Source organism: Seriola aureovittata, chromosome 7 (genome assembly GCF_021018895.1).
Source record: "Seriola aureovittata isolate HTS-2021-v1 ecotype China chromosome 7, ASM2101889v1, whole genome shotgun sequence".
In the NCBI taxonomy this organism is placed as follows: Eukaryota; Metazoa; Chordata; class Actinopteri; order Carangiformes; family Carangidae; genus Seriola; species Seriola aureovittata.
The window spans coordinates 5754582-5779165 of record NC_079370.1 but is presented as its reverse complement, the minus strand read 5'-3'; the positions used below and the strand labels follow the sequence as shown (position 1 = coordinate 5779165).

General features: G+C 45.2%; 2 protein-coding genes across 2 annotated transcripts; both read left to right on the top strand.

Moving 5' to 3' along the window:
- The first annotated feature begins 1355 nt into the window (after nucleotides 1–1355).
- Nucleotides 1356–22558, top strand: LOC130172929 (metaxin-1-like). Its single transcript, XM_056381907.1, has 8 exons — nucleotides 1356–1471; nucleotides 15107–15176; nucleotides 15271–15350; nucleotides 18412–18504; nucleotides 18586–18768; nucleotides 20808–20884; nucleotides 21339–21496; nucleotides 21982–22558. The coding sequence occupies exons 1-8, from the start codon at nucleotides 1391–1393 to the stop codon at nucleotides 22212–22214; spliced, it is 975 nt and encodes a 324-aa protein (XP_056237882.1). The 5' UTR covers nucleotides 1356–1390; the 3' UTR covers nucleotides 22215–22558.
- LOC130172928 (uncharacterized) lies at nucleotides 7696–10154 on the top strand. The gene is made up of 2 exons (XM_056381906.1): nucleotides 7696–9848; nucleotides 10117–10154. The coding sequence occupies exon 1, from the start codon at nucleotides 7748–7750 to the stop codon at nucleotides 8978–8980; it is 1233 nt and encodes a 410-aa protein (XP_056237881.1). The 5' UTR covers nucleotides 7696–7747; the 3' UTR covers nucleotides 8981–9848; nucleotides 10117–10154.
- Nucleotides 22559–24584: the final 2026 nt, after the last annotated feature.

The window sequence follows — 24584 nt, the reverse complement described above, 5'->3', positions numbered from 1 at the left end:
CAGGACCAGCGGTGGAAAGTAACTGAGTACAACTCTATTTGTGCTGGAGGATATCCATTTTATTATGTGCCTGCAATGCAAAAGCACTGAAGGCATATGTTACTATCCTGCACACTTATTAGTGTGAATGCTGAAGCATCGGATTAAGTTTTTATGACATTTTGTTGCCATTAAAATGAATAGAGATGATATTCACATCCTTGAAAAGTTCAGCCGCTTTGAAGTTCTACTACTTCAGTATACTTTCAGCTACAGACTTCAATCAACCTTTAAACTGTAAACAAGCCTTTCAGTTATTAAGTGATTATTCAGCTTATTGATATCGTCAACAGTCTCTAAATTTATCACAGTTTTAATTTTATGCTTTTTCTGATGATTCTTGAGTTTATTATGGTTGTGTATTGTGCTTAACGAGCAGAGGCTAGCGTTGATGACATCACAGCGAGAGCGTGAGAAGCTCTAGAGTTCATCTAAAAAAAAAAATCTGTGTAACTCGTCCTCATGGCCACATATTTCAGTCTTCACACATCATGGCTTCCTCAGTTTACACAAATGTGTTGTTTCATAGAAAGTGTTGACCTTAGCACAAAGACTTTTTACTGTCCATGTTGTTCTGTTCTGGCAGGAGAAATCACAGCAGCTTTATTGCAGATCAACTTCTGCTGGGGCATGTACATGTGTGTATACATGTCTTGCTATGGCTGTGGAGACAAATTTAATTCACTTTGGCCAGTCCTCGCAGTTCAAAGAGGTTTGTGAGGGAAACCTGCAGTGCCTGAGGTCAGTCAGGATATTTCTACAACATGAATGAAACTCAGAGTAACGTTCTCTGTAGAGACTGAAACGTGTGTGATGGATGCGCACCAAAAAGCAGGCACATTCAAAATTTGTTCAGGACTTTTCTAGTTCTACTTTACGCTTCTATTCGGCTACGTTCAGTGAAATACTGTACTTTTTACTGCTCTGTCAGATAGTAATTATTCTGATTAAGATTTTACATTAAAAACACCAAGGTTTTTATAAGATCCAACGTTTTGTTGCAGATGAAACCAGTGGTTTCTGATATTTTACAGTTCACAAGTGCTCTCAGCTTCACCTAGTTAAAGTATCAGCAGTAAAAGTACAAGTATTCACTTTTACTAGAATATTTTACTGCTGACACTTTATCTTCATGGAAATGGTGATACTTGTGTACTTTTACTACTGATACTTTAATACCTGCAGTTTTACTTGTGATGAAGTATCATAACATTGTAGTATTAATACTTTAAGTATCGAAGTACTTCTGTCACTATTAATCATCCGTAAACAAAGTGGATTTTATTTTGGTAGTGCACGTTAACGGCGGGAGTTTGTCTTCCGGAGTGAAGGGTCACCATCTGGTCAGAAGATGGCGGCACCGGACGAGTTGTTTTGCTGGGAAGGAGACTGGGGTTTACCGTCTGTCAGCACCGATTCTCTCGTGGTCCTGGTGAGTTTCCGTCCTCACTGGACCGGACCGGACCGGCCCGGCCCGGCCCTGTTTACTGGCGGTTTGTCAGAGTCATTCTCAAACAGAGACACGGGTTTTTCTGCCGCTAACGGCTCAGAGAGCGGCGGCCGGTACCGGACACTTTAACCGTCAGACTAGCGACAAACTAATAATTTCCAAGTGAAATAAAATCACAGCGAAGAAAGAAACCTTCCTCTGACACAGTGAGGCAGAGCAGCGACAGGTGACGTATTAAACCCTTTATTTAGTCCGTGTGTTAATTAAAATACTGACCGGTGTGTCGCTTATTTTTAATGGCGGGCGGCACCTGGCAGTTTATCACCTCTTAAAAATAAAGTCGCACATTAATAGATAGATTTACACTCAACTGTAACGGACAGGTGACAGTTACAGATCATCTTCGCTATGATACAACAGTCCTGCTGTAGATCTACGGAAAGCCGATTGGACCAAACGTCTGGTTACGTACGTCGAATTTGTACGTCTCACGCTTCGTGTCCACATAGCTCTGTGGATATGTGTCAACTGTAGTCCATTCATTCCTATGAGACCGTGTTTGTGAAACTTCGGCAATTTGCTTTGAATATGTTGAAAATCGTTTAACTTTTTCTGTGGATGTCAGACAGACCGTTGCAGGTGTGGCACCCTGGGCATTTCATGAGTTCAAATTGTTTCCAGAATTGTGTTTAGATTAGTTTATGTTAGTAACCTGGCCCCCACCATTATTTTTGTGATTATAATTATTATTTTTAATACTTGTGTAAATAGGAGAAAACTCATCTGATTTCTGTTGAAGTTGACTTATTAGTTATAATACTTCTCACCAATAGGTGGCGGTAGCGGCCTGGTAATATGAATGACTGACGCTGTAAAACCGTTGGTTACGGAAGTCCGCTCAGTCATATCAGAGACAGTTACAGGAGCGTATGTGAGAACTCACACTGTCTTTTGTTTTCTGTTTGGTTGCAGGTGAGATAAGTATTGATGTTAAAGGTATTGACGTTTGTTTGTTACAGTTATGTTCTACATGTGTATTAAGCGGTACAAGGAAGGGCAGCTAAAACTAGCTTCAACCGCGAAGTTAGCATGGCGGCACGCTAGCCGACATGTACGGTAATATAAATGATTGACGCTGTAAAACCGTTGGTTACGGAAGTCCGCTCAGTCATATCAAAGACAGTCGTAGCTACAGCAGCGTGATTGAAAATTCACAGACTGTCTTTCTGTTTGGTTGCAGCATTTCTGATAATAAAAATAAAATCCTCTTACACCTGGATCACCAGCGTGGGCATTCAGTGTGTAACATAATTTGGCGAGCCAGCCAGGAGGGACTTTAAGACAGCTGAGAGTCCCTTCCCAAGAGACGAACCTAGACAAGTACGTTCAGCGAAAATCCAAGATGGAGCAACTCCAGGACGAGATCAGTGCAGTGCTGTGGACGCTTGTGAAATCAGAGCTCATCACAGTGTGTCAGCATCTACAGTGCAGCGAGCCATCAGGGGACGGATTCAGAGAACAGTCTCGTCGGGCCCTAATCCGGCTAGCCGAGGGCACTTTGGAAGAGATGGAAGAGAGTGAGGAGCCTCAGGTGTTCCAGCAGTTCATGCACGATCTCCAATTATTCCTCCGGTCATTACAAAAACAAGCTTCAGATGAAGCAGAGACACAACTAGCAGCGCCTAGTGAAATTGAGAGACTGAAACAGGAGTATGGACAGCTCCAGCAGGCTCAGGCAGAAGCACGTCGGGCGCTAGAGGAGAAGATAGGAGCTTTGGGGGCCCGGTTCAGCAGCATGGCAGTAGTGAAGGAAAGGGAAGCCAATCAGCCTACACCCCTCACAGCCCCAGAAGTGACTTTGAGAAAAGAGTTCCGGATTTGGGGCCAAATAGGGGAGGCGGGACAGAAAGATAAATTATCTTTCACCAGCTTGACCAACCAGATCGAGTCTGGGCTCAAAAAGGGCTACTCAGAGACTGAAATAATCGAGGCTGTGATTAAAGCTGCAAGCCCGGGCCTTCACCTTCGAGACCTGCTGGAAGTGAAGCGAGACCTCACACTTCCCACATTAAAAACCATATTGAGAGGACATTACAAAGTTGACTCATCATCAGACCTGCTCCACAGACTCATGAACATTGCCCAAGATCCCAAAGAATCGGCTCAGGGTTTTCTGTTCAGGGCAATAGAGCTCAGGGAGAAACTGCTCTGGAAGTCTGGTGATGAGGATGAGGGGGAACAATTCAGCTCAGACTTAATCCAGCGTAAATTCCTTCGCTCATTAGAGACTGGTCTGTTCAGCGAGGCAGTGAAGTTTCAGCTGAAACCTCACCTTAGCAACCCCAGAGTCACCGATGAGGTACTGATTGAAAAAATGAATGAGGCTGCCAGTCTTGAGCTAGAACGACAAAATAAGCTCAGGAGAAACACGGCCGTCAAGCCACCTAGAGTAAACGAGATACACACAGAGCTGCGAGCTAACAAAAGCCAGTTGCCTCCCAATAGTGAAACAGATACAAATGATGAAACACAGACAAAAGTAGGGAATATAGTCTCCACAAAGAAAAAACAAGGACAGAGTAAAGGACCAGATCCAGAGACTGTGAAACTTATTGAGGGCCTCAGGGCTGATGTTCTTGAAGTGAAGAGAATGTTCAGTGAAACATTAGAAGCAACAAAATCAAGGCCAAGCACAGACACCCGGCCATCACCAGCTGCAAGAGGGGCTAGAGGATGTCAGGTATGCAGAGAGGCTCAGGCAGGTGACACATGTAGACACTGCTTTCGATGTGGACAGGAAGGCCACCTTTCTCGTGGCTGCAGGCAGGCCAGAAGCACGCAGGGAAACGGGAGGGGGTTGCTGAGCCGGGATCCACAGTAGCCCTTCCATCCTCCAGGTCCCAATTCAACCCCGTGTCTCTGCAAAATGCCCCCTCACGTTCACAAAAGCCACCAAGTGATCACACAGACATACTGTATGCCAACCCACAACCCGCCAGAAACCCCCAAGAGAACACACACACCAGCTATGTGCCCTCACAACGCCAAAACAAGCTCATCAGTCTCATCGGAAGAAGATGCATGGTCCAGTGCCACCTAGACAACGTACCAACTGAGGGTCTATGGGACACTGGAGCTCAGGCAAGTCTCATCAATAATGACTGGCGAAAACGACACCTCCCACACAGCACTGTCAGGCCACTTATTGAACTTTTGGGGACAGAACCACTGGTAGCATTAGCCGCAAATGGGAGTGAAATACCGTATGACGGGTGGGTAGAAACAGAGTTTTATTTGGACTGTGACACACACCCAGAAAAGACACTCCGAGTTCCCATGTTAGTGTCCAGTGATCCCAATGTTGCAGAAAAACCCATTATTGGATTCAATGTGATTGAAGAAGTCGTGGGTAAATGGGGCAGACGGCAGTCAAAACCACAGAACATTCAAAAAATCAGCAGAATGTTTTCAATGTCGGTGAAAACAGCTAAAGCAGTGCTGAAATTACTACAGACACAAGATCCAAGCCAAAGTGTGGGTACAGTGCGGACAGGGAAAAGGGGAATACGCCTGGCTGCTGAACAGATAACCACCTCATACATCTGTGCACATGTGGGAGCCCAGTTTGCTGGACAAAGCCTGCTGTTTGTTCCCGATGAGCTATCACAGCTACCTGAGGGTCTGGTCATCCAGGAGGGGTTGGTCACTGTCAGCGAGCGGAGGTCGGTATACATCCCAGTCTCAATAGCCAACACCAGCAAGCATGATGTCACCTTAAGCCCTCACACCATTCTGGGATGCCTGGAAGAAATTAAAGCAGTGTACCCCATCACAGTGGATTCCTCTGATGAGACACTGGGGGCAGCAGAACAGAACATCTTGCGGCCTCCCATCCAGCTAAATGAGGTAACCAGCAACCTACAACACAGCCATGAACCACCTCAGTGGAATCCTCCTGTTAAACTGGATCACCTTAGCAAAGATCAGCAGGAGAGGGTGAAGCAGGTGTTAAGAGAGGAGTGTCATGCTTTTGCTTATGATGACAAGGACATTGGGTGCATTCCCACCTTAAACATGCACATCACACTGCACGACACTACACCTGTTCGTAAGACCTATATATCAGTGCCAAAACCCCTGCACCAAGAGGTGAAGGATTATCTCCAAGACCTCTTGAACCGCGGGTGGATTTCAGAGTCACGGTCACCCTACTCCTCCCCAATCGTCTGTGTTCGCAAAAAGTCAGGTGAACTGAGACTGTGCTGTGATTACAGAGAGCTCAACAGGAAATCTGTACCAGACAGGCATCCGATTCCCAGAATTCAGGATATGCTAGACTCCCTGCATGGCAGCTCCTGGTTTTCAGTTCTTGATCAGGGCAAAGCTTATCACCAGGGGTTCCTGGACCCTGAGAGTCGCCCCCTCACAGCCTTTATAACACCTTGGGGCTTATATCAGTGGAACCGCATACCATTTGGCCTCAGCTCAGCCCCAGCAGAGTTTCAAAGGAGTATGGAGGACTGTCTGAAGGGGCTTCGTGATGTCACCTGCCAGCCATATTTAGATGACAACCTAGTCCACTCTCCTTCATTTGACAGTCATGTGGACCACATCCGAGCTGTCCTGCAGAGATACCAAAAACATGGTGTCAAACTCAGTCCACAGAAATGTGAGGTCTTCCAGCAAAAAGTTCGCTTCCTTGGACGGATGATATCAGAAGAGGGTTATACCATGGACCCAGCCGAAATAGCTCCTGTTCAGGCGCTCAAAGACCAACCACCATCGACAGTGGGGGAACTGAGCCGAGTTCTAGGTTTCCTCTCCTACTACAGGGCCTATATCCCAGACTTCTCTAAGGTGGCAAAACCGCTGTACCAGCTACTGACCCTCCCTCCAGACAGAGCCTCACCACCTGTATCCAGAAAAAAAGGAAAAGTGGTTAGTACAAGACAGAAGGGCCGGTCACCACCCAACACACCCATCAGTTGGACTCAGAGTCATCAGGATGCTTTAAATAAGCTGGCTGCCTGTCTAACAGAGCCGCCAATTTTAGGCTATCCTGATTTTGCAGAGCCGTTCATACTCCACTGTGACGCCTCACAAGAGGGCCTGGGGGCTGTGTTATATCAGAGACAAGAAGGCAAGATGAAGGTCATTGCATATGGCTCACGGACATTAACACCCCCTGAGAAGAATTACCATATGCATTCTGGGAAACTGGAATTCCTGGCCCTAAAATGGTCAATTTGTGAACGCTTCCGAGACTATCTCTATTATGCACCACATTTTGTTGTCTACACAGACAATAATCCCCTAACATATGTCCTCACAACAGCAAAACTGAACGCAACAGGCCACCGCTGGGTGGGTGAACTGGCCGACTTTAACTTCACAATCAGATACCGACCAGGCCGGAGGAATGCTGATGCTGATGGACTGTCTCGGCTACCCCTCGACATTAACCAGTACATGGCCCAGTGCACCGTGGAGGTAGAGCAGGATGTTATCGGAGCTGCTGTGGAGAGCGCAGTGCTACAGAGAAAGAGCACCTTTCCTGAGACCACTGTAGTCAGCCAGATTGCCATCAGTTTAGTGCAAGACACCACACCACTGTCTGCTGGGAAGTCTCTTTCTCAAGATGACATCAGAGCGAGTCAGGAGCAAGATCCTGTGATTGGCCGCTTCATACAACATAAAGCCAATGACTACCTGCCAAAAGGTCGCGCCCTGAAAGTAGAACCACCTGAGGTCAGAATCCTGTTGAGACAGTGGAGCAGACTGTATGTAAATGATGATGGAGTCCTCTACAGGAGAGCTAATGGGAGAGATCAGCTTCTCCTCCCTAAAGAACACAGAGACACTGTATTCAGAGAACTCCATAAAGAAATGGGACATTTGGGGGCAGAAAGAACTCTGGGACTAATAAGAGACAGATTCTACTGGCCCCGAATGCAAAGTGATGTGGAGCATTTCGTGATGCATGCCTGTGAATGCTTGAAGAGGAAACGGCCAAGCAAGGTAACGAGAGCCCCACTGACCTCCATCACCACTACTTACCCCTTCGAGCTGGTCTCCATAGACTTTTTACATCTAGAGACCTGCAAGCATGGTTATGAATACATCCTGGTGGTGATGGACCACTTTACACGTTTCGCACAAGCATATGCGACAAAAAACAAGTCTGCAAAAACAGTGGTGGAAAAAGTCTTCAATCACTTCGCCGTGAACTTCGGCTTTCCTGCAAGAATCCATCATGACATGGGCAGAGAATTCGAGAATCAGATGTTTTCCCAGCTGCAAAAGATCTGTGGTATGCGTGGCTCCCATACTACCCCATATCACCCACAGGGAAATGGTCAAGTGGAGCGTTTTAATAGAACTCTCCTGTCCATGTTGAGAACACTGACCGACGATGAAAAAGCAGACTGGAAAAGCTCTCTGGCAAAAATAGTGCATGCTTACAATTGCACTCGGAGTGAGGCTACGGGGTTTTCTCCTTACTATTTGCTGTTCGGCCGCTCTCCTCGACTCCCTGTAGATATCTTGTTCAACTTACCATCAAAAGAGCAGCAAGTAAGCTACACAGAGTATGTGGCAAAATGGCAATCACAAATGAAAGAGGCCTATGAGATTGCATCAGCAGCAGCTCAGAAAGAGGCTTCGCGAGGCAAACGATATTATGACCACAAGACCTACGGAGCCCAACTGCATCCTGGCAACAGAGTCCTGCTCCGCAATCTCAGAGAAAGAGGAGGGCCTGGCAAGCTCCGTTCACACTGGGAGGATACAGTGTACGTGGTGGTGAGTCAAAAGAGCCCTGACATGCCGGTGTATGAGATCAAACCTGAGAGAGGGGACAAAAGCCGCACAGTACACAGAAACCTGTTGCTTCCATGTGACAGCTTACCTGTGGAAAAGCCGGAGAGGAAGGGGCGAGAAAAAAGCAAGAAACGTCGGAGACAAAATAAGGGGGAAGATCAGCAACAGCTACAACAACAGGGCACAGATGTGGAAAGTGAGGAGGAGGGGGAACTTGTGTGGAGGTTGCCACAGCAACACAACAATGATGGCAGAGTTACTGCTCCAACTCCTGGCGTTGAGGCCTGGAAACAACAGGTGGGAGAACTTCAAGAAAGAGGGAGTGAGCCGGATGTAGAGGAGGCGGAGCTTGAGCTGCAGATCACACAGGATCATCACGACCAACAGGAGCAACACAAAGAACACACATCTGATGAAGAAGAACACCAACACCAAGGGAACAGAGACTCTGACATAGAACAGTGGTCATCACCTCTGACAGTCCACACTCATCCTCAGAGAGAGCGGCGGCAGCCAAGGATGCTGACGTATGATACGCTGGGACAACCTACTGTCAGACAAGCTGGTATGGGCTGCATAGAGATGGGCAAAACAGCACCTTGCTTCCAGAGACTGTGGCGCCCCTGGGTGCTCATGGACGCAAACAAGGGGCTGGAGACTATGGTAAACTGATACAGTTTAAAGAGACTAAGATATAAAAAAAAAAAAAAAAAAGAGAACATTGCAAGGAAAACGCTGAAAAAAAAGGATGGACAGAATATTATTCATCTTAACAGATCTTAACAGTAAAGACTGTAGTGTCACAGATTGAAATTAATATAGTGACAAATACATGTTATGGTGTCTTCATATGTAAACAATGGAAGAGTGGTAACAGACTAAAGTGAAGTGTCGGCCGAGTATTGAGTCTAGTTACAGTAGAATTCATCACAGTGAGATGAAGTTGTTTACTAATCTTGATGGGAAAATAATGGTTACTCTCCATATGATTTGCTCTGATGTATCAACTGAGCAGTGCTAACTTCTATGGTTTTAAATGTGTTTAACCTAAGTATGCTTTTATTGGACAGGTAAGTGCCAATAGGGTGCAACCATGATTATTATTCAAGAATAGACACTAGTTGTACAGTATTGGGTTAATGGAGTAACAACAATTTTTTTTATTTTATTTTATTTTTTTTATTATTTTTTTATTAAGTAGGGGAGGGTGTGGCACCCTGGGCATTTCATGAGTTCAAATTGTTTCCAGAATTGTGTTTAGATTAGTTTATGTTAGTAACCTGGCCCCCACCATTATTTTTGTGATTATAATTATTATTTTTAATACTTGTGTAAATAGGAGAAAACTCATCTGATTTCTGTTGAAGTTGACTTATTAGTTATAATACTTCTCACCAATAGGTGGCGGTAGCGGCCTGGTAATATGAATGACTGACGCTGTAAAACCGTTGGTTACGGAAGTCCGCTCAGTCATATCAGAGACAGTTACAGGAGCGTATGTGAGAACTCACACTGTCTTTTGTTTTCTGTTTGGTTGCAGGTGAGATAAGTATTGATGTTAAAGGTATTGACGTTTGTTTGTTACAGTTATGTTCTACATGTGTATTAAGCGGTACAAGGAAGGGCAGCTAAAACTAGCTTCAACCGCGAAGTTAGCATGGCGGCACGCTAGCCGACATGTACGGTAATATAAATGATTGACGCTGTAAAACCGTTGGTTACGGAAGTCCGCTCAGTCATATCAAAGACAGTCGTAGCTACAGCAGCGTGATTGAAAATTCACAGACTGTCTTTCTGTTTGGTTGCAGCATTTCTGATAATAAAAATAAAATCCTCTTACACCTGGATCACCAGCGTGGGCATTCAGTGTGTAACACAGTACGTCACAGGAAGTTAGCATTAAAACAAATGAGCTAACATGCTATTTCATTCAAATCATTGGCTCGACTATGTTTATAATGAATTTGTATAATTAAAAAGAAGGTAACTCAGGAAGTTTAACACAGTGAATCTGAGTAGTGTTACTTTGCTAATATGATTAGCCTGTAGACTGCACCACCTAAATTGAAGTTAAATAAAAGTGGGAGAGTTGATTTCGTTTATATCAGTTTCTATCCATCTGTAAAGAAAGACATTTCCTTGCGTTGAACACTAGGGGGCGCACTCCACATATTATACTGAACTACAGACACAAAACTAAGCAGTGGAAATGAAATGTCACGCCTTGTTTTTCTCTTCGTCTGGAATTTTCCTCCTATGTTGAAAATTTCAACTTTAGGCAGATTGTGTGTAACAGGAAGTTAGCATGAAAATGAATTAGCTAACAGGCTATTGGCTTACAGTATCGTGAAAGCTGTGCAACCATGTGTAACATACAAAGTGCATGTATAAAATAGTGGTTTATACATCTTTTACACCGTGTTTCTGAGCAGAACCTGATTTTGTCTGTTAATGACCGTCCAGTCTTACAGATTATGAGCACTGAGCATCATCACAACAAAAACAGGACCAATAATACATGGTGACAAATAAGTGAGAGGGGTGGTTTGGACAGGTGCCCAGTCAGTTTTGTGAAATAAGGGGTGAGAAGATCAATAGTGTCTTAAAAACAAACTCTGAACATCAGCTCTGCATGTGGAGGTCACAGACTGGCATCTCTACAAAAACCAGATGTGCAGGTGTAATCCTTCATTCTACCACCAGGTGGCCCTAAAGCCTCTTTAAACTGACTCCACACAGACTGATCAGCTGTGATCATCAGACTGACTTCACTCTGCTTCTCACATCATCTGAATAATCTGAACACTCTTCATTTTCTCCACTTGTTTATTTGTTTTAGTCATTTATCATGAAAAACCAGATGTTTCCTGGTTCCATGTGAAGACTTACAGCTGTTCCTTCATACGTGATAATAAACTGAATATCTTCATGTTCTGGACTGTTGATCAAACCAACATGAGCTTTGGGGAACAGCCTTTTGTTATTACTTACAAGTTGAAGGCAAAATGTTTAATTCACTAATTGAAACAACAGTCAGCAGATTAATTACAATGAAAATAATCTTTGCTGTAACACAGGAAGGAAATGGATCATAATGTCGTTTTTAAAACATGATCAATTCCAGCTTTGCTATTGATCACCAAGCGTTAAAGCTGAGTCATTAAATCCTGTTTGAAAGAACAATCTTAACGTCTATCATCAAGTAACATCAGGGCCTGTGTTTACCAAGAGCAGGAACTCGTTCTTGGTCCTGCTCTGAGGAGAAAAACATTTCATCAGCTTTCTCAACTTGACACTCCTGGAGCTGTAAGCAGCTGCAGGACGTGCAGGTCTCATTATCAGCTTATTACATGTTTCTTTAAATGATTACTGTGACTGACTCTGTGCAGGATGCACAACAGTATATTCCTGTCAATGGAAACTGCAGCTTTGAAGCAGAGGTGATTTGGGTCCCGACCAGCGGCGTCGGCAGTAATACACTACACTTTGATCATTCATGCAGCTCCACACACACTGAGTGGATTCATTCAGCTCCACTGTCAGCTGACAGAAAAACAGTTTGTTAATGAGTGAATCCACTACTTTAAATCATTATTCAATGTCATGAAACAGGTGAATAAATAAACACATATTTACACTGTTATGTACAGAGTGTCTTTTCACCGACAGCTTAGTGCCTTTTAACATTTACCTGTAAGTTTATACTGTTTCTTTTCTGGAGCTGCAACAATTAGTCAATTAACTGACACTGAAAATTATTCAGCATCTGTTTCAATAATCTTTTTTTTTTTTTTTTTTTTTTTTAGTTTTCAAGCAAAAATGTCTAAAATTCTTCGGTTCCAGTTTTTTTAAAAGTGAGATTTTGCTGCTTTAACACAACAGTAAACAAAGTATGTTTACATTATGAGAGGTTCAAATCTCCCCGGGCTGTGTGAAATCATAACATTTATCACAGATTTGACATTTTATAGACAAAACAATAAATAGATGATTAAAGAAAACAATGCACACATCAGTCATTAGTTGCAGCCCTGATGGATAAAGTTGTTCTGATTAGAGGAGCTGAGTATTACTGAGTAAGAAAAAAATAGTTCTTAAATCCTGTTTTATCTTTTTTAATCAACATTTAAATCAGGCTGAAAAACAGTGGATTTGTCCTTTAAGTAGAGAAGTAGGTTGTAGTGTAATACTCAGACTTGTGGCCACCCAGAATGCTTTGGGGCCGCAGGCAGACTGTGTTTCCATGACTGATGTGGTCCTGAGAGTCTGGTGACAGTGTGGGTATGGGGATCCTGCCTGCAGACCGCGCTCAGGGCTGCAGGGCTCCTGTGAGTGATTAAACCTGACTGAAACATGTTTGTGTTGGACTGAGATCTGAGAGCGCAGCAGCAGTGCAGTCTGGGTAATGATGGCTCTCCTGTGCAGTGGTTGGAAAACACTGATCTGCTGCTGCTGCTGCCGGTTTTTCCAAACCTCTGGAGGGACCTGAATCTGCTGCGGGTCTGGAAACCTCCAACAGAACCGCGTCAGTGATCCTGACCACAGCTCTGTTTCATGGAGCTGGTTACCAGTTTAACCAGTTTGAGTCTGAACTGGTCGCTCCAGACTCACCTGGTCCTGGTTTAGTTTAGTTCACATGAGTCTGTTTTGAGTCAGTCACATGTGGATCCACAGCAGTTAAAACCAACATTAGGTTTGCGGCTGCGGAAACTCTTTCTCTGATTTCTCTTTAAATCAAACTAAAGAAACTAATTAAATCCACGTGTTAAAATACAAAGGAGCAGACGGCCAATCAGAAGCTGTTTGGTTTTGGACTACAGCACCTGGTCGTTGTCATGTGACTCTGTGACATGTTTCATATCCGTGAACGTCACATTAAAGCAGCTTCATGAAACAGATCCTGGTTCAGTTTGCCAGGTTAATTAAGTCCGGCTTTTCACAATAAGAGCTGCTTTTCCGAGCGTCCTCTGTTAAGGCGCCTCAGGACCCAGACTGGTCCAGATCCGGATCAGAGCAGTTTGACCTTGAATATCAGAACTGGCTGAAGCTGAACAGTTCTGTTCACTTCCTGTTTTATCCTCAGTGTGAATCTAAGTCAAAGGCTTTAATGATCCTTATCAACATTGATTGTTTAATCAGACATGATCATATATATCCAGAGGTCTGTGGACAGTCTCATGTTTCAGTGTCCCTCAGCTCGGGGGCCGTCTCATCTTAGAATAATGAGGGACTTACAGCAGGTAAGTCAGTTTCTGTACAGGTGTGTGCACAGGTGAAGTGAGAGTGACCTCTAACACCTCATCATGGTTAATGACCTGTGGCTGTTGGACTGAGACAGACTGAAGCAGGATGATGAGGTGTGTTTTTCCCTCTGTGCCGTCTCCAGTAGGAAGTCTGAGTTATTATTAGAGGCTTTTACTGAGGCGTTCACAGCTGGAGTAATGTTCAAGTTACCAACAACTTCCTGTGTTAAAGACGGTTTAATGTATGTGTCAGAGTGGAATCTTCACTCAGGCTCCACAGGACGAGACATTATCTCCTGTCTTTATTCATATTAATCAAACACCTGAGTCAAACCTGTCACCTTCCTGTGTCTCTGTCAACACGACACAAGTCCGGGCCATCAGAGGTCAGAAGTGTTGAGTCTAAAGAATCCACAGAGGTTAAAAACAGACGGGATGTGTCACTCTTATTATTATTTTTAGTCTTTTTCAGCAGGTCTGTGTTTAGCTGAGGTCGACTGACTGTAGCTCTATCCCTCAGTCCAACACACACACACACACACAGCTGTGTGTAGTGTCGGTCTGTTCGTCTGTGGAACAAACGTCTTCACTCTCATCAGACTCTGACTTCATGGCTGCAGATTTATGAGGAAATTCTTTCTCATTTTTCCTGGTTGTAAAAACGGAGTGAAGCTCTCGACTCAGAGAAGCTTTTATTCTTTATTTCCAGAAGAACTGAGTCATCTCAACGTTTACTGTAAGAGCTGTGAGCTAAAACCTGCAGGCAGACCCTGAGCTCTGTACATTTATACACCACACACAACCACTCAGTGGCCTGCCGGTCTCTGTAGTGCTGTGTTTCTACAGTCACCACTGCAGCTTCATGTGTTCACTGCTCTACAGCCTCTGGACTGAACAACACAGCTGATTGTGCATCATATATTTGTTTTGACTGGACCAACCACAGTCCAACACTGCTGTCAGTGACTGAGTGATAGAGTTTATTTAGAGCTGTACGATTGTGGTAATTTTGGCAGATATTGTGATTTCAGTTAAAATGATCATTTTTTTTATTCACGCTGAAGAAAAAAAAAATCATAATGTTACATCTGGAGAATATGATCTGTAGGTCGGGGCGTCTCACAACACTGATGGTGCTAACAGTGCTAATGCTAACTATGAACAACAATGTGACACATTTTACCTTCATCAAAAAAAACTGCAGCTCCTGTGATTTGGATATTACACTTGGCCACATTGAGCCTTCGAACAACACGTGTGATGATGTCACTGTTGAGTTCACAGCTGGTTTCTGCTGAGAAGTTGACAGGAGTGACTTTAATGATCAATCGATCGTCACAGTCATTGTGGATTCGTTTTCTGCAGCTCGACTTATTGATGAATCTGATCATTTCAGCTGTGATTTATAAACATTCATGAACGTGTTGTGAATTCACTTCTTCATTATAACTGTGTTATGATTGTCTGAGTAGATTATTATTGTCGCTGTGATTCTGTAACTGACTAAAGTTGGCTTGTATCTGACCTGTGACCTCTGACCTGTCTGTCTCTGCAGGCCTACGCTCAGTTTGCAGGAGCTCCTCTCAAACTTCGTAAGATCTCCAACCCCTGGAGGAGTCCCAGTGGTGAGACTCTTCCTCCTCCTCCTCCTCCTCCTCCTCACTCTCTCTCTTTGTAGAATCTGTCAACCATGTTCATGTTGGGTTTGTCTTTTCAAAGGTTCACTTCCTGCTCTGAGGACCAATCAGAAAGAGACTCTGTCCAGACCCTCTGAGATCATCATCCACCTGAGAAAACAGGTAAACACCTGTGCATTCAGCAGAGCCCATGCTCACTGTGCTGCTTCACATGACATCATTTCATTTAAGAAGAAATTGAATTCTAATATTTGGTCCTTTTTTAAAAAATTTTTTTACAAACATTAGAAAACGTATTCTCATCAGTCTGAGACGCTTCATTAATAACAAAGCAACACATACAGGGACAATCAACAGGTGTAATTTACCTGTTTACCACAGCTCTGTGTCTAAGTATTCTTATAATTGTCTGGTTCTTTGTGGAGCTGTGAGTCTGTCAGAACCAGACTCACAGATCCAGACTGTGAGATCCAGACTCACAGATCCAGACTGTGAGATCCAGACTCACAGATCCAGACTGTGAGATCCAGACCTCCTCCAGTCTGATCTTTGTTTTCAGCTTCTCTTCAGTCTGAGGTGTTGAAGTCAGAGCAGTGTGCCACTATAGTACAGTGTGGTTTTAGTGCAACTGGACGTGTGTGTGTGTGTGTGTGTGTGTGTGTGTGTGTGTGTGTGTGTGTGTGTGTGTGTGTGTGTGTGTGTGTGTGTGTGTGTGCGAGCGTGCGTGCGTGCGCGCGCGCGTGCGTGCGGAGGCTCTGCAGCCGACTGGAAAAACTCATTAAACAACAGGAAGCTGCAGCCAGAGACACATTCCAGCAGAGCTGATAATTCTCATAAAGCTCAGCAGGACCAGAGTAAGAGAGGAGAACTGGTTCTCTGTAGAACTCTGTTACTACAGGAAGTACTTTTACTGTTACTACAGGAAGTACTTTTACTCTGATACTGTAACTACAGGAAGTACTTTTACTCTGATACCGTTACTACAGGAAGTACTTTTACTCTGATACTGTAACTACAGGAAGTACTTTTACTGTGGTACTGTAACTACAGGAAGTACTTTTACAGGAAGTACTTTTCCTGTCATACTGTAACTAAAGGAAGTACCTTTACTGTGGTACTTTAATACTTTTTTGAACACTGATCATGACACAGTTTCACGCAAAGGATAAAATGATGAAGTGATGACATTATATCTGAAAGGTTAAAGGTCAGCTTCACTGTGACATCATAGTGTTCTGTCGTCAGTTCTTCCTGAGTGTGGACACATGGAACTGAGGCAGTAACTCAGATCCTGCCCCTCTGACCCACATTCAGCAGCAGTTAGGTCACTGAGCCAAACGCTGCCCTCCTCCTCTGTCATCCAGCAGCTTGCAGGCACCTGGAACACATTACCCAGCATGCTCGGTGCCTCCACACTGCGGTAGGTTGTTCAGGAACCGCAGCGACAGGAGAGCTGCTGAGGAAGCTGAGAGGAGAAAACTGCTGGCTTCACGCTCAGCTGCAGATTAACTCACATTCATTCTGTTCAGTTACACTTCATCCTTCTTCTTCTTCATCCTCCTCCTCCTCCTCCTTCATGTTTCCAGACTTCACTGAGCTTCACTTCACGAGCTGCTGATTTCTGCTTCATTCGTCTTTTATCATTTGAAGACCTTAAAAACCTGTCAGGGTTTCTTGAAGTCAGCTGTTCCTGCTCCTCAGAGGGGGAACCTTTAGGATTCTGGTGACCTCTGGTGACCTTCTTCAGTACTGTCACTGTCACTTTTCCTCAGAGTAAACTTTACACTTTCAGCCTGATGAAGATGAAGCTTCAGACGCATCAGCTCGTCAGATACATTTAAAACACAGTTTAGATTTCTTATATATCTGATAAGTTCCTTACATGTATGAAACACTCGTGTGTTTGACTGAACAACCTCGTGTTGCTTTGATCTTCCTCTGTCATCGCTCTTTATCAACGTGGGAGCGTCTGTCGTCAACCATGTTAACCTATGTTTCGTTTGATCATGAATAATGATTTTAATAATTAGTCATTAATGAGCCGTGATCAGAACAGAGACTCGGGGAGGTGATGAAGAGCAGGAGACCCACATGTAGCTCCTCCCTCCATCGCGTCTCCGTCTCTGGAGCTGCAACATGAACCTGCAGAGAGCTGGTGGACCTGGATCCGGTACAGCTCTGACGGGTCCAGGTCTGGTCCCAGGATCCTGAAGTCTGATACCCTGCTCTTATAAACTCAACAGAGACCTGAATCCAGCAGGATCATACCAGACTCATGACGCACCAGCTGCCTCCACTTTTATGATCATGGCTGCTTCAAGTCTGAAACTCCCAGAACCACATCCAGCATCCATGATCCAGATCCACCTCACGTGACATGTTGGCGTGAGGACTTCTGCTCTCCAGAGGATGAACCCTCTCCTAAACTATTGATCAGATATTGGTGCATTGACCTCGGACAGAGAAGCTGGTTTGACCGCAGTACAAACAGATTTACAGACCGTGTAATCAGCTGATTTGTCAGAGGAACATGTTGATCTTAAATTCTCAGCATTCAGTCTCCACCAGCTTGTTCTTGTTTCCTGCTGGATCCCAGCATGCATCACTTCACAACAGCTGCTGTCGGTTCTGAGTAATGAGGAAACATGGAACTGGTTCAAAACAGATACAGCAGGCCCATAAAACCCACACACACACACACAGACACACACACACTCTCTCTCTCTCTCTCTCTCTCTCTCTCTCTCTCTCTCTCTGGTTGGTCTCATCATAGTTGTGAGCAACACATTCCACAGATCCTGATGTTTTTACTGACAGCATCTGGATCTGTATCAGATTCACTGAATCACACCTGATCAAAGTGTTTGTGCTGCTGATGTTTGTTAGAACCGAAACTAATAGATAATAATCAATATGAATCCTGCCTTTATCAAAGTTATAATGTTGATATATGTTGATTCAGCAGCGACAGGTCATGTGACCTGTTTATGATGCTGTGGTTTACATGTGTTGTTGTGTATGCGTCTCTCTGTACTGAGACTCACCTGAAGCGTCAGACCTCGTCTTATTGATCGGCATCAGCTCATGAGCTTCTACCTTTCTCCGTGTGTCGTTCACCTGCTGAAACTCCAAGGTTCAGCGTGTTCCCCGCTCCGTTGTGTGTTTTCAGGAGCTTGAGGTTGTTGTTGCTTCTCTCAACAGAAATCTGATTTGTGTTTTTCAGAAGTACAACGCAGATTATGACCTGTCAGCCAAGGAGGGAGCCGACAGCCTGGCCTTCATCTCTCTGATGGAGGAAAAACTGGTTCCCGCTCTGGTGAGACACGGAGACGTCAGCTGTTTCAAGAAAAACAGAATCAGCTGTTCCTGTGTTTAATATGCGTCTTGTGTTTCGTAGATCTACACGTTCTGGATCGAACCGAAGAACTATGTTGACGTGACTCGCCGCTGGTACGCCGAGCACATGCCGTTCCCTCTGAACTTCTTCCTGCCTGGACGGATGCAGCGCCAGCAGCTGGAAAAACTGCGACTGCTGCGAGGAGACGAGAGTCTGGAGGCCGGAGAGGAGCTGGAGAAGGAGGTGAGGACACACGGTCGGATCACCTCGGTGTGAAGAGGAAACACGACCTGCACAGAACCTCTGAGCGTCAGCAGCACGTGGTGCTTGTGTTGGTCTGACTGTAGCTCAGTGTCGCTCAGAACAAGCAGCAGCTCAACAGTTTTCCAGATATCGTTTCCATGTGTTCAGGCTGCTCCTTCAAGTGGTTGGAACAAATGTGCAGGGAAAGGAAAAATCTCCTCAGTGGATCTTTCTGTTGGAAAACCGCTGGTATGGAACGATCCGTCCACTTTGGAGAAAGGTCAAAGGTCAGGCAGCTTTCAGGGGAAGGCTGTTAAACAACGATTTGTTCCTGTCGGCATGAAAACTCTTCAGCAACTCGACTTTTCAGGAAAGAAGGAAAACTAACCGCTGACTGTTTTCACAGCCATTCAGCTCATTAATGAAACATTACAAACGTCACAGTGTGATCTGAAAACTACAGCCCCCCCCCCCCCCCCCCGCCCAGCACAGACCTGCCAGGTTGGAAATTTGAAGAAGGAAAGAAGGGGGGATGCTGGGAGAAGAATGAATGAAAGGAAAACAGCCAGTGGAGGATAATAACAGTCGGTCGGTTTCTGTCCAACAGAGAAGAAGCTGAACAGAAGCTTCCACTGCAGCGTCTTCGTCTCTGGAGGATGTGCTTCATGTTTCTCTCGTATTGTGTGACCACTTGGTATTAAGTGATTGACGTTTGTGAGGACAGGTGAGGAAGCTGGGTCAACTTCAGTTCACTGATGAAGACCAGGAAAAGTTTGAAAGCCCTAAAAAAGGTTGTCAGTCAAGATTCTTTGGACAAACTACGTTTCTATGAAACTTAAAATGTGGGTGTCCTCCTGGACTGATGTTGAAGAAAACAGTGAAGACGTTGGACTTTCAGGCTCCAGAGTTAAGACTTAACTCCACGGCCTGTTCTGTAAATCCTTACTGAAGATAAACGTCACATTTTCAGTCCCAGAACTAGTCAAACCAGCTGAGATCACCAGTTGTAGTGAAGAGATGTGACCTCAGCTCAGTCTCTGTTTCAGGGACTGAAGAGAGGAATTTGCTCCTTCGGTTCACTGGTTGTAGACGCTGGAGGTTTCAGCGGGTCTCAAAGTCCCGGTGGTCATAAAGACTGTGGAGACTTCCAGTTAAAGGAGCCGACCACCGCAGGACCTCAGTGATGCTCCTGGTTTATGTGACAGATGACTCGTGACCTTTAAACCATCAGAGTGGGAGTTTTCAGCTCGGTCTTTAACCTTGGATCTGTTACTTCCTCACTTTAGTTATTTATGGTCGCTCTGGTCTCTATGGTTACCTCAGTATTAGTAAGTCACAGCAGCTGTGCACACAGTGAGAGGACAAACAATGAACAGCAGGAAAACTGACCCTGGTCAAGGAGGACTAAGATCTGAGCGACCCTCAAAAGCCTCAGTTATAGACTCAGCTGATTTAACTTTGACCAGCACCTGTTCTGGAGCAGCTGAAGAACCTGCTGGTGGACAAAGTCCTCAAGGTGAAGAGGGAAACCTTTTAGGATTGGCTAGACTCTGGAATCAGGATCCGGGTATCGACAGGCCAGGAAGACCACCTCGATTCACCCCGGAGGTTTTCAGTAGGGGGGAGATCTCCCGACTCGGACTGAGGATCCTTTGGAAAGGAAAACTTCTAGTGGAAAGAAGAGTCTGATCCAGGAGGGACAACAAAGACTCAGAAGACCAGTTTCCACGGACACTAGAGGGTCACAGGAGTTGGTAATCTAGTATTCCTGTTTTGTAGACTTAGAGAAGGCTTACACCCTGACCCCGTCCTGTGGGGGGTCTTTTGAGGGCTACTTCAGGAACCTTGGAGACCTGATGATACAAACCTGCCAGGCCTTAGCTGGAATGAGAGCTGTGTGGATCCTCCAGGAGGAGCTGTAGGAGGTGAAGGAGGTGAAGTCTGGGGTGCATTTGTTAGTCTGGTGAAAGTAGACGGACTGATTGAGGAGTGGTCCATGATTGAGAGACTCTGACCCTTGTTGTCTGTGTGTTTTTCAGTTGTACCGTGACGCTGCAGAGTGTATGAACCTGCTGTCCCAGCGACTCGGCTCACACAAGTTCTTCTTCGGAGACTCGTAAGTTCATCCGCGCTCATCCTGTCGAGGTAAAACCAAAGTCAAAGACTACTGGACTTGGTTTACCACCTTACAGAGGTTCAACACCTGGCGCTCCCCACAGTTAGTCAGAGCTGAAGAGGTTACGTTAGCAGGACTCAGATACCGAACCATCAGCACCGAGGAGACGAACTAAATCAGCTTCAGTGGTTCAGACTCAGCTCAGGTTCAACAAACAACAATGATATTATTTAGCGTGTGGTCTGTAAACATGTGGTGAGGTTTATTTATCATCAGACTACAGTATAAAACACGTCATACAGTAAAAACAGTTTATTAAACCACTGATGTTAAAATATCTGTTTCCCAGTTACCAGATGTTGCGACTTATTTTTAAAAAATGTGGAAAAATACCTTTATTTTGGTAGAAACGGTTCCCAGAGTGATGGAATAAACTGTGTGTGTGACTCTGCAGGCCTTCGTCTCTCGACGCCTACGTGTTTGGTCACCTGGCGCCCGTCCTGAAGTCCAAACTGCCCAACGGGAAACTGCAGCAGCATCTGAAGTCCCTCGACAACCTGACCAACTTCTGCACCAACATCCTGCTGCTGTACTTCCCCCGAGACGGCCGAGGTGAGGCGACCGACCCGACCGACCCGACTGACCCGACTGTTTCTGTATCTGGGAACAGACGCTGAACTTTGTGTCTAAAACCTGGAGGGGGAAGTTGGTGTTTTCCCTTTCACAATAATATGCTGGTGGTTGACTGTAGGAACATTAATAACTGAACCAAAGTGTTGACAGAAATGTGAAGTTTGAAGTTTTGAGTCCAGCAGCATTTTAGTCTCTGAGAGGTTCTGGACTCGGTTCCTTCAGTGACGTCATGTAAACAGATTGTCTCAGTGAAGACGTCAACAACCAGGAAAGTGTTTGTGTGTGAGGAGAGAAAATGGAAAATGTGGGAACAGATTAATATGCTTATTTAGGAAAAAGCTCCCAGATGTTTTGTACGTTTCAAAGATTCATCTTCTTGTGTTTCCTTTAAGTTTACACCCACTCCTCCAGTGGATCCTGTTGGTTCTTGTTATTTAAGCCCCGTCCTCCATGTTGTCTTTCAGAGAGCTCCAGTCAGAAGACGTCCCCTCAGCCTGAGGCCGGAGACTTTGACCACGTCCCCAACAAGCGCAGGAAGCAGTTTCTGTCGGCTCTGGTGGCTCTGGGCGCCATGCTGAGCTACGCCCTCCTGTCCGGCATGGTGTCCATCCAGCACGTCCAGAGGGAGGCGCTGGAGGAGCCGCCGGACATGCAGCCCATAGGGTCCCACGACCACGAGGAGGAGGGAGACGACTGAGGACGGCACACAGACGTCACTATGGGACTTTATGACGGAAGTGAAAATGTTGAGGATAAAATCCAGATGTTTTACGTCACCAAAGAAAGTCACAGGACAAGAGTCAGATTTCAAAATAAAAGTCATCAGCACATCCAGGAAGTGGGTGTTGGTGACGTTTATGTACAGAAATAATAAAAGATCATTCTCTGTATTTTCTTTAAGTGCAGTAACTTTGTGTCATCAACAGCTTCACTGTGTCACTTTTTTTAAACATGATTTGTTTTTTCCTTAAAGGTGAAATAACTTTTTGTTAAAGTGAGTTCATAGCTGACAGGTGATCAATAAATCTATAGATGAAATAACCTGATAACGTTTGATTCTCTGAGCTGCTAACTCGCCCTGAGAGAGTGACTCATGATGACCAGGATGAAGACGAGAACAAAATATTAGCAAAGGAGGTGGCGTCTAAAACTGACTCTCCCACAGGAGACCAGGGTTCATGTCCACAGAGCTGCAGTCGATCCTGAGTCTGACCCGGGGTCACTGGGTCACAGGGTCATGGGGTCACGGGGTCACAGGTCACATGCACAGTGCACAGACAGGGTGATGAATGGGGGGGGTGTCAGTAGGAGCCTCGGGGGCCCAGATATTCTGTATAAAGTGGAAGAACAACAGAGCGGTGAGCAGACGACATCATCTCTGTGTGTTGTGCAGAGAAATTAATGGGAACAGTTTCTCCACTTCAGCTTGCCCACAAAGCCAACACCCCCCCCAGCCCCCAGATCCCCACCCCCACCCCCGAGTCTCCACCCGTCCTGACCGGGTCTGGACCCCGGGGACATACAGCTGCACATGACGCCATCACACAGGAATCCTGTCCTGGCTCCTGTTCACCCTGCTGCTGTTAATGTGAGTGTGTTCGCTGCTGAACGTCTCCGCTGCTCTGAACCTCCACTGATCTGAGTTCATTGATCTCAGTTCACTGATCTGAGTTCATTGATCTCAGTTCATCTGACTCTAACATGAACCTTTTACTGGTTTCAGTCCCGACTCCTCGGCTCCGTGCTCCGACAGAGAGAGAAGGAGTCAAACCGCTGCTGTCGGACGGGTGGTGGGGGTGGAGTTTCCTCCCTCCCCTCACCTGCTGTTAAACGCAGGTTTCCATGGCAACGCTCCAGAATCAGAAACAAACAGTGCTGGAGTGTGAGGAGGAGGACTGCAGAGAAAAACCGCAGCAGAGTTTAAACTCACTTCAGATCCTCGTTTCTTTGTTCCACTGATTTAACGTCTGAGGATTTTTACAAACCCCCAGTTTACGTTTGTACTGGACCAACAGACCCCACCCAGTTCAACACACCAGGAGCAGCAGAGGCCCCGGGGCCCCGAAAGCCCCCGGTTCACTGTGTCTGAGGTCATAAACCCAGATTCTCCAGCAGAACTCCACCCACCTGCAACATGACGAGCCTCCAACCAAACTCTGCAGTTTTCTCAGTATTTAAAAAACACATTTTATTCATTGAACTGTTTATTACACATATATATAATTATTATATTTATTTTTCAACCTATATGATGGTTTGACACCAGTTATTTAACCTTAGTGAATTTTAATTCCATTTATTTAGTTTTTTCTAAAAATCTGTGAATTTTTGTTGAGTTTTTATTTGTTGCACATTAACATTATTATATTATTATTATATTATTGTTATATTATTACATGCTCACAGAGACACAGAGCAGTTTCCCTTTAAGGACATGAGCAGCGTGGACTCATGTTGACCCACGTTCTCTCATCATGACCTCATTATGGCCCACAGCTTCCTGTGATGTCACAGAGGGCTGGGCCTCCTCCGTCTTCAGGTGTTCAGAGGGGTTGAGGTCAGGTGACTGTGGAGGAGAGTCCCTGGTCTTCAAATAGTTCTCACAATGCACTGAGGTGAGTCTGGGTCATGATCCAGCTGCATGAGTCCTGCTGACCAGAGGGCGGAGTCAGCTCGGTGCAAGTCAAACCCCTCATGGTCTGCTCTCTACTGGTCTGGTCTGTGATGGTCTGCTCTCTACTGGTCTGGTCTGTCTCTGGTCGTCTGCTTGATTGTGGTTTGGATACACTTGATCCAGGTGTTTTAGATGAACCTGTAGTCCAGATGATCAGACTCTGAGAGAAACCCTCTGACACCTGAGGCACAGCGTTGTTTATAACAGGTGAACTCTCCTACAGGTGAGTTACCTGAACAACTAGAGTCACCTGATAGTCACCTGAGAGTCAACTGAGAGTCACCTGAACACCTGCTTCACTGGAGGAGATACAACTCAAAGAAATCTGAGCTATTGTATAAAGGGATTTAAATTTAATTTCTGACCTCGGGTCTGAATCTTGAACTTTTTGTC